At 33.3% G+C, this 10596-nt stretch overlaps 1 protein-coding gene across 2 annotated transcripts; it reads right to left on the bottom strand.

The window, feature by feature from the left end:
* Positions 1–212: 212 nt before the first annotated feature.
* Positions 213–4438, bottom strand: LOC114303091 (putative AMP deaminase). 2 transcript variants are annotated; one of them, XR_014337983.1, is made up of 4 exons: positions 3950–4438; positions 3186–3322; positions 672–824; positions 213–503 (listed from the first exon to the last, which is right to left on the bottom strand). XR_014337983.1 is itself a non-coding variant. In XM_082883090.1 (4 exons), exons 2-4 carry the CDS (start codon positions 3247–3249, stop codon positions 387–389), a joined length of 300 nt encoding a protein of 99 aa, XP_082739216.1. In that variant the 5' UTR covers positions 3250–3322; positions 3950–4417; the 3' UTR covers positions 213–386. The 2 variants fall into 2 exon arrangements, 1 of the variants encoding a protein (XP_082739216.1); XM_082883090.1 differs by having other exon boundaries at positions 3220–3322; positions 3950–4417.
* Positions 4439–10596: the final 6158 nt, after the last annotated feature.

Genomic DNA, 10596 nt, shown 5'->3' with positions numbered 1-10596 from the left:
TTTTTACTACTAAATTTTTAGTCGCCAAAAAAGCTTTGGTTTGTTTTTGGCTACTAAATTTGTAGTAGCCAACAAGTTTTATTTTGTTTTTTTGGCTACTAAACATTTAGTCACCAAAAACTTTATTTAGTGTTTTTTTTTATTATTATTATTATTAATTTCTGCACAACCTATATTTATTTCGTGCAACCTGCACCCTGTATCCCTGTATATAAACAAAACAATATATATGTCTATTTCTATTTCACTTTCAACCATCCAAAAATTTGGTCATGTAACATCAAATTCTATACAAACCAAATATAATCCAACCCAAAATAATAATTCCATACAAAAAGATAATCATACAAAAATGATGTCCTCTGTATACAAAAAGGAAATATTCACTAGTAATCTATACCACCAGAAAATAATTTCATTTCTGTTGGATCAACAACTATTGCAGTAATTGGTAGTGGAAAAGCTCGAGTTTGTAAAAGTCTTCTAGTAACAAGGTCCCATACCTACAATACAAAAATAAGTCATTTCGAAAAACAAAAATACTCATGCTAGCAAGATAATGACTACTGTTTTTCTTTGAGAGAAGAAAGCATGCAGAATCCAAATTTGATGTCTTGCTAGCATTTTGTAGAATAGTTCTATACGGTTATTTTCAAAGGTAAGCAATTCACCTTATTTAAAGTGTAAAGATTTGCGTAACAGTAGTACACATAGTATGAGAATGCAGGATTGAATATATTAGTCCACTGAGCCGGTGTAGGCATATGTTTTGTGGGGCGTCCTTCAGGCTTGCTTTCATCATCCACCAAATCCAACCCAACAACCTAAAATCTCAAACAGATGACAGGGATAAATGTCATAGTCAGTAATGTTAAGTCCTTCAGAAAGAAAGCCAGAATGCAACTTAAAATGAACACAACAGCATATGATTGCAGTTTCATAAACATTGCATGTACTCAAATATACATGTTAGGTCTAGTTTGTCTTCAGATTTGTCCAACACCAAGATCTTAGAACATGGGACTAGGACCAGATTGTGATACATATCTTTCACTTTCGTAACAATAGTAAAGTAGAATTTTCTTATGTAGTAGTATCTTCGTAATAACATGAATACATTGTGAACTAGAACTCCTTTTTTTGGATTACAATATTGTTACAAGTTCACCCATTCAACTATAACCATGACAGGCGTATATGTCACATATGGATCCATTCCTATATATCACACTACTTTGTACATCTAAAAAGTTGAGACTGGGGGTATTGACCAAAACCTAGCCATCATTCTTGCTTAACATTGCTGGAAATTAATTCTACTCAATAATGGCCAAAATAAAAGTGGTACTTCACAATTGCTATATAAAAACTATTTTCTCTATCAAAACAAAAAAGCATGCAACTGAGGGTGCAAATCTGGATCAACAGTAACCTCAAACAGAGGAAGAAAGATATTATCAAGAATGTTCTGAAATGACGTTACAATTCCCATTTCCTTGTACACATTGTACAACCACGGAAGCTGGAAGAAGAGGAAATTTGAATGCTTTTAATTTGTGAAAGCATTTCTATCTTAGAACCATTAACGTTATGAAATATAGGCATTTCCAGCCTTTGAAAAAGCAGAGCTAGAAGAGAAAAACCATGATTTTAGATAGCACTAAAAGAACTTTTCTGTTGAGTAAACTAAACTAAAAATAACAAATTAAAATAAAACAGAAAATTCACCTATCCAGACATAAGCAACAATGACTCTGAAATCTTAAACCCATTAAGAAAAATCTAGAAAGCTTCAGAAGAACATTCAGAAGAACTGATGCCAATCTTCAAGTTAAAGGATCTTCCTTTAAAATCAGTGTTTCAGAACGAACCCTTGGTCCTTTCAATAATTTATACATATGCTTCATTCCACTGGCCTACAATAGTACTACGAGCTGCACTCAAAACCCCCTCAATGAGCACATGAATTTTAGTCCAAATTGGTTTATGATTCTTGAAAATCCTATAATCACTTGGGTTAGGTTTTCTTTTGAGATACACACAAGAAACCCAGTATCTTTTGAGAGAGAAAAAACATAAAGCACCATGAAAAGCAACCTTTCTTCTACCCCCTCCCCCCATTCACAAAAATAAAATAGAAAGCCATAACTACATATTAGAAAAGATGAATTTTAAATAACATAATTTCGATCGAGTACCTGAATAAGCCAAACAACATTATTACTGTACAATTCATTATTCACTATCCAACTTGCCATTTAAATTCAAACTAAAATTTAATAATTAAAAAGTAAAAACTAAATGTATCTCTTTCTCCGCTTTCCAATAATCAATCTTTCCCCTGCTAATATGGATTATTTTTACTTCATAAACTTTAAACATACACTCCCACACAAATTCTTAAAATAAAAAATAATACCTAGCACCTACAAATTACACCAAACAAAGCCAACAACTATAGGAAGAAAGAGTTGAATCATCTAATTTGCAATCTTTTCTTGTGGTTCAATGATGTGCTGTGTGTATAATGCATTTCCCTGCAAAGATATATATATATATATATATATAGCCTCTGTTAACATCATGTCACTGTTGCTTTACTTGATTCATTGTGTTTCTTTAGAAATTTCATGGCATGTTTCTCTTTGATCAGGTATGAGGTAGTTGACATGCTGCCATCCATTGAAATAAAGAAAACATATAATTGTATTGTGTATGATAATTGTATCGTGTGTATAATGCTGCCATCCATCACTAATTATTTTTGTTATTAGTGTATGATAATTGTATTGTATTCAATGTTGGAATGTGTTTTATGGAAATAAATAATTAAGAAAAAATGTATTTTTTAAAAAAAGACTTTTTTAGTATGCATGTTTGCTAACACATAATTAGAAGGTAATATAATGCTTTATATAATAAAAATAACGTGTTTGTCAAAATTATGTAGATAAGTCATAGAAGTCAAAAATGCAGTATTGGCATGTTGCCTCACAACACACAAAATACAGTATTGCCAGCACTGCATTATATACACTTTTTGTGAATGATTTCTGTATTTTACAGAATACAGTATTTTATTAACTACAACATAACTATTCATATTGTTCTTTGATACCAATGGCATGATCCAAATGCATACCAGATTGATATGAACATAACTATTCATATTGGTCTTTCCTTACCCTGCATTATACGTGAGAAGAAAATGAGTGATACCATTAGAGCTTTCTTCACATTACCCTCCATTGTCCCATAGGGCTTTCTTTGTGGAATCCTTAGCAAGTATGAGATGTCCTCCAGAGAATCCTAAAAGAAGAACCTGTGAGAGAGAGATTACTATCAGTTTTTTATTCAGAACCTGTTAAAATCACCAAATTAATTCTCCATATTACCGCAGGTAGGAATAAATCAAAGGGAGAGAATAAGATTGTCACTAAGAATAAAATGGTTAAGTAAAGCTTAGATGTGGAGACAAGCAATGCACAGTAGCCCCCCAAAACAAATGGGAAAATATCAGTCAAATGCTGAATGAGGAAAGTTACTTCAATTTAGTGAAAACTTGTTAAAAATTTCGGCTCACACACCACCAATCAGAGAGTGTGAAGCCTCGTAATTTATCAGTGTGGAAGACGATTAAAAAATGTGATACATTTTGAGTTCTTTACCATTTTGCCAAGGGTTGTGAATTACAATCTGAAATGGTTCAAATATCCTATTCATTAACATAACATTATGTAATCTATAGGCAGCAAGAGCCCTCCTATTTGAATTATGACAAGATATATAAAAATATGGGGGATCACAAACAACACAATGCATAACAACTTTCACATACACTACACAATTTCAAATTATCCCCAAATCAAGTGCAATAAAAATTATTAATTCTTCAAAAAAAAACCATCAATTCAAGTAAAACAATGAATATAAGTAGAATAGAACTAACCATTGAAGGGTTTTTGGTGAGGATGCGGCCAAGTGTGGGGCGAATTGGAGTTACTGTGTGTTCTCTGCGAGTTCTCTTGGATCGAATTGAGGAAAGAAGGATTGAGAAAAAAGGTTGAATTGGAGTAAGGGAGACATTTATGGAAACCCTAGTGTGAGGGATGATGGTGAAGGAGAGAGAGAACGCCATGGACGATGATTGGTAGTTGCAGAGATTTTTGGCGCGCCTCATCTAAATCCTATCTATCTGTTATGTCTCTGCAATGTGTGAGGGAGAGCCGCCGATCGAGCTTCCGTGGGTGATGGATTGATTTTAGGCGACGGTGACCAACAAGGAGATGAATCGATGCTCCGGTTGCCGGCAAACGCAATGAGGAGCGGCGGTGAGAGATGAAGCAGCGGAAAGGGAGAGGGAGAGGGAGAGGGAGAGGGACGCTGAAGACAGAGAGACAGAGGCGCTGCAATGAGAGAGAGAGAGATGAGAGAGGATGAGAGAGAAGAGTGAGAGCGTGATATATTTATATGGATGGTTATTGGCGACTAAACTTTTTTAGTCGCTGAAAGTATTTAATAAATCCCTCCAAAATATTTTAAATGTCCCTCCAAAAATTTTAATTCTTTGGCGACTAAAATTTTTTTTGTCGCTGAAAATGAACTTTTGGCGACTAAAATTTTGGTCGCCAAAGCTAAAAAATATATTTTTATTTTTTTTTTGGTGACTAAATGGTTTTAGTAGCTAAAAGTCAACATACGGCGACTAAAAATATTTTTTGTTGCTGAAAATAAACTTTTGGCGACCAAAATTTTTGTCGCCAAAGGTAAATTTTTTTTTTTTTATTTTCTATTCAACGACTAAATGGTTTTAGTAGCCAAAAGTCAATATAAGGCAACCAAAATTTTTTTTTATCGCCAATTCTAGCATTTTTAGCGACTAATTTTTTTTTTAGTCGCCAATAACCAATATACCCCAACTAAAAAAAATTAGTAGCTAAATATTTTACTTTTGCCGACTAAAAAAAAATTTTGGTCGCCAATTCTATAACTTTTGGCGACTAAATTTTTTTTAGTCGCCAATTTTAGTCGCCGAAAGTGCATTTTGTTGTAGTGAATCTCACACTTCATGCATTCTCAGCGATTTAATCATTTCATAATCACATCAACATTTTGAGCAAAGACATTCCAAAATCAACAATTCTCATATTCCATGAAATTTGTCATTTGTTAAATAACATAAGAGATTTTTCAATCATTCATTCATTTTAACATGGTAATAGGTAAACACCCATAAATTTTCAACATCCCTCTCAAAAATCTCAAGTTTCTAGGTTTTTGCCAAAACTAGGCATTTCTTCATCTTACAAAAAGAAAATCCCTCCAAAGCATCCTTTCTCACAATGTAGTCAAGCCCTCAAGAATTTTAAGAGAAAGAAGGTATAAACCCACTTTCAAAATCATCACTACATATGAACCAAAATCAAGCTCTTATACTTTCCAAAAGAGTTCCAAACTAACATAATCTTATAAATATATATATATATATATAACTATAAGAAAATCCCTACCTCAAGTTTCAGAGAATAAAAGAGATTAAATCCCTAAACCCAACGGTGTCAAAACCCGATCTTCACCGCACACAACGAAGCCCTCGCTTAGGTCTCCAAAATTAGTGAAGGATGTTGGGTCAAAACTCCAATGGATTGGAAGAAATCAAGAGTTTTTGGTGTTTGGTGAAGGTTTTTGGAGAGAAGGGAGAAGAAATGATATTTTTAGAGTGAGAGAGACGTGTAAAAAGTGAGATTCACTCAGCCCAAGAAGAGAGAAAAGATAGAATTTTCGGACTCAGATCCGTCCCGCACGTGCAATACCCATTCCCGCACGTACGGCAACCCCCTCTACACGTGTGGCTCTCTCCTCCGCACGTGCGACACTTCTCCCCCGCACTACCCTCCGCACCTGCATATAATGCAGTAGCCAAACCCACAATCCCCTCCCTCACCGCACGTGCAACCCCTCTTCTGCACGTGCGACTTTCATCCCAACACGTGCGATCCTGCTTCCAGACAGAAAAAATTCAGCAACTTAACCCTAGATACCTTGGATCCACCCTCACACCTCCTGAAGCAAGTGAAACTCGGAAGCGAAGTAAATAAGAACGAGAATTTTGAGTGTAATTTTTCAAAAACAACGAATCAAGCAATTAACAAAACCTCACATTAAAACCCTACACTATAACAAGAGTAAACCCAATCATAACTCAAAGAGAACGAGACGAAAAGGGTACCCGATCATCACTATAAGTATACGAAAGCTACCGAGAAAGTCATTTCAGTTGATGTCACTCGCATAATTTCAAGAAGAGGAAGACGATATTTGTTGGTTTTATATGTGCAATCCATAATCAATATACATGGGAAAGACTGAAATAAGTCCAAACTGGTGGGATGTGTCCAAAACAAGTCAGTCACAGTCATCATGGACTTTTCACATCGATGGCGCTCAATGTAATTGTACTTGGCCAATTCACCCAATAAGTGTTCCATCTGTGATATTCCAGCTATCTCTACTACCCTGTTTCGATGGCGTACATTGTAAATGGTTTTAAGTGTGCTTACATTGAGGGCATCTCGTTGTTTCAAGGTTACTAGGATCTCTTTTGGCCTAACCATGCTCTTTGACATATCTATTAGCAATGATTTATCATCCTATGGTAGCCTCTCCGCATATGAATGTCCCTCAAGGTGCTCCGCAAGTGGATGGTTATGCAATCCGCATACTACGGTTAATGTCCATTCATCATTTGTGGTCAACCTGTGAGCCCTCATATCAAAAGGAAAACCACACTTCTTTGTACTGGTTATTCTTGATGTATTGCTGCCATCATGTTTTAACTTCTTTGTTGCTCTATATTGGCCACTCCTCTCACAAGCAAGATACATCCTGGGTCTTTTTTATTCCTTCCACCATAGTCTAATGTTTTGATTACAATGACCAAACTATTTCTCTTTCCAACTTCACATATTCAGTTGAGCAATTCATTCTTACTTTTGAATACCTACAAAGTGAAATAAATATTATCAAACATTTACATTTGTTGAACAATTCAGAACACAATCATTATAGATTCGTAGAGTGAATTTGTTCAGTTGTGAATTGAGTAGTGTAATCCAACACACTATCCGAGCAAACTTGGCTTTCTTGAGTTGAGACATATTCCTACAAGTTTTGTACAACATTACAAATTTGAAATGGCATTATAAAAACAAATTTGCAATTTGAAACTGCAAATTTAGTATGAAATTTACGAATTTGGAATATAAAGTGAAAAAAAAAATTACTTCATTCAGAAGTACAATGTCGAAAAAAATGCTACTGTTCGAATGTAGTTGTCTGAATTATTTTTAACAGTTCAAAAGTTGAATGTCGAAACTATTAATCATGTAGTTTAATTTTGATGATGTCTAAAATATTATTTGAAAATTTTAGATTTTTTAATATACATATTCTATATTATTTGACACAAAATATTATTTGTTTAAAATATAGATTGTATGATATATTTGTTATAAATATTATTTAAATGGAAATATTTTGAAAATATCACTATTCACTTTTTGACAAATTTAAAATTGATTAGTTGTATTATTTTGACAAAATTGATTGATTAGTTGGCTAGTCACTATTCACTTTTTGATAAATTTAAAATTGATTAATTGTATTATTTTAACAAAATTGATTGATTGGTTGTATTATTTTGACAAATGTAATATTGATGAATTGTTTCCTTTTGATATACTCACATGGGATGATTGGTTATTTTTATTTGAGTGTATTTATAATCTCTTCAACAATTACAAAACTTTTAGAAGGGGTATATATATATATATATATATTTTATCTTATATGAATATTATTTAAAAAGATTTTACTGTGCAATCAAAATTTTTAAATAAAAAAATTATTATATACAAGTCACTATGTAAATATGTTTTCACATTATTGTTTTAGAAAACAAAGTTAGCAGATCACTATTCATTGAGAATGACTTGACCAACATTTTCAAACTTTTGTAGTTACTCCACGTGATTGAAAAAAACAAAGTAAAAAATGAGCATCTTGAGCTCATGTTATCCATCGTTAGAAGAGGAGCGTCTCTCCTTCCAACGGGCAAATTTTTGGATATAAATAGAAGTGTTGTGTGCGAGAAATATTAAGAACTTGAAGAGAAAAAATTTGAGTGCTCCAAAATTTTGAGTGTATTGTATTCTGCTCTTTCACTTTCAAATCAAAGTGTAGTCTTTGTTCTTACACTTTCATATCTACTTTTTGCGAGAAAATTATTGCAAAAGAGGGTTGAAGTACCTCTTATCCTTTTTGATTATTTTGTGAGGAGAAATTTTGTAAGGGTAAAGCATTTATTGTTAAGTAAGGCTCAAAAGATAAGAGTAAAACCTATGTAAAATCCACAAGTTTGGTGAAGCTTTGGTGGTGTAGTGATTCAATTTAATAGTGAAGAAATTCTCGAGGAGGTTTCTTAAGGAGTGGACGTCGGCCCGACGTGCCGAACCACTATAAATCTCTATGTTTGAGTTTCTCTCTCCCTATCTTCTTTATTTTTATTATTATTGCTCTATTATTTTATTTGTTGATATTCGAATATTTTGATTATTATTTTTAATATTGTGAAATTATTTTTTAGTAACCCAATTCACCCCCCTCTTGGGTTGCCTAACTGGGATAATAATTGGTATCAGAGCCTAGACTCTAGTTTGTGTGACTTAATCGTCTTAGAGTAGATTATGGCAACCTCTAGTTATTCCTTACCTGAGGGACAAGCAGCCAACCGGCCACCATTGTTTAGCAACACAAATTTTAGCTATTGGAAAACTAGGATGACCATACATGTTCAATCTAATGATTATGAATGCTGGAAAATTATTTGCAATGGCTCAAAAATTCCTACCAAAATTGTAGATGGCCTTAAGATACCAAAACCTGAAGATGAGTGAAATGAATCAAATACTAGAATGGCCCAAATTAATGTCAAAGCTACAAGCATGTTGTATTGCTCCTTAGATGCCAACAAGTTCTACAGGATGTCCGCATGTAAAACTGCAAAAGAAATTTGCGATATGTTTATAGTGACTCATAAGGGAACCGAATAAGTTAAAGAATCTAGAGTCAGTTTGCTAGTCCATAATTATGAACTCTTTAAAATAAAGCATGATGAAACTATTCCTCAAATATTTACTCGTTTTACTGAGATTATTAATGGTTTAACTTCTCTTGGAAAAATATATACTGTTGTTGAAATTGTAAGAAAAATGCTTAAGTCATTGCCAAAAAGTTGGGAGACAAAAGTCATTGCCATTACCGAAACTAAGGATTTATCAAAGCTAAGTCTAGATGAGTTAATGAGATCTCTCTTAACTCATGAGCTCATAATGTAAGAAGAAAAGGAAGAGGAAGACAACAACAAGAAGAAATGACTAGCCTTCAAATCCACCTTGAAACATCAAGAGGATGAGGAAGATGATTCGAATGATGATGAGGAAATGGCGTTCATCACTAGGAAGTTCAAAAGGTTTGTGAAAAAGAAACAAGGCATGTGAAAACGTTTCAAAAAGGACTTCAAAGCGGAGAAAATCATAAAAATTCTGAAATTACCTGCTACGAATGCAACAAACTTGGACACTACAAATCAGAATGTCCGGAACTTAGGAAACAATTCAAGAAGGACAAGAAGAAAGCCATGATTGCAGCATAGGGAGAAGATAGCGATGAAAGCAACTCAGAAACTGAAGTTTGCAAAAATAAGGTTGCTAACCAATGCTTAATGGTACTTGGAAATGAAGATGAGGTAAATGACGAATCTTTTACGTTTGATGAATTGCAATTTGCTTTTGATGAATTATATACTAAATTTAAGAAACTTAGTTTGAAAAGTAACTGTCAAAAGAAAATGATTTCAAGTTTATCAAAAGAAAATGAATCCTTAACTTCCAAGATAAATGCTTTAGAAAATGAAGCCATGAAAATGAAAAAGGAAAATGATATTTTAGCTAAAAAAGAGTCTTCAATTTTCTGAGAAAAGGTTAGTTGTATTGCAAGAAGAAAATGAGTCCTTAAAAAATGAGAAAATTTTTTTGACAGAAAATATCAAAGACTTGAAAAATAATCTTTCAAAATTCACTCAAGGTAGAGAGACTTTAGATAAAAATTTTAAAAATCAAAATCGTACTTTTGGTAGAGATGGGATTGGATATAAACCTTTTTCAAAAGTAAAAACTGTCAAAAATGTTTTTACGCATGCATCTTTTAGTCACTCTCATCTCACATGTCATTTTTGTGGTAAAAAAAGTCATATTTTACAATCATGTCCTATTTAAAGAAATCCTTTTGCTAAAATAAAAAAGATGTAGGCTCCTAAGGACATTTCAAGAGTGTTATTCTAACTTTCATGGACCCAAGAAAATATGAGTATCGATAGAAAAATTAAATTTTTGTAGGCATGTTTCAAGACAAAATCCAATAATGATAGATGGTATCTCGACAGTACATGTTCGAGGCACATGACCAGAAATAAAACTGTGTTCGCCACACTTCAACCAAAGATGGCAGATATGTGACTTTCGGCTACAATTGGAAGGG

The sequence above is a fragment of the Camellia sinensis genome, chromosome 8 (assembly GCF_055761805.1).
Source record: "Camellia sinensis isolate YWXY chromosome 8, ASM5576180v1, whole genome shotgun sequence".
Classification (NCBI taxonomy): Eukaryota; Viridiplantae; Streptophyta; class Magnoliopsida; order Ericales; family Theaceae; genus Camellia; species Camellia sinensis.
This window is presented reverse-complemented; position numbering and strand designations above follow the sequence as displayed.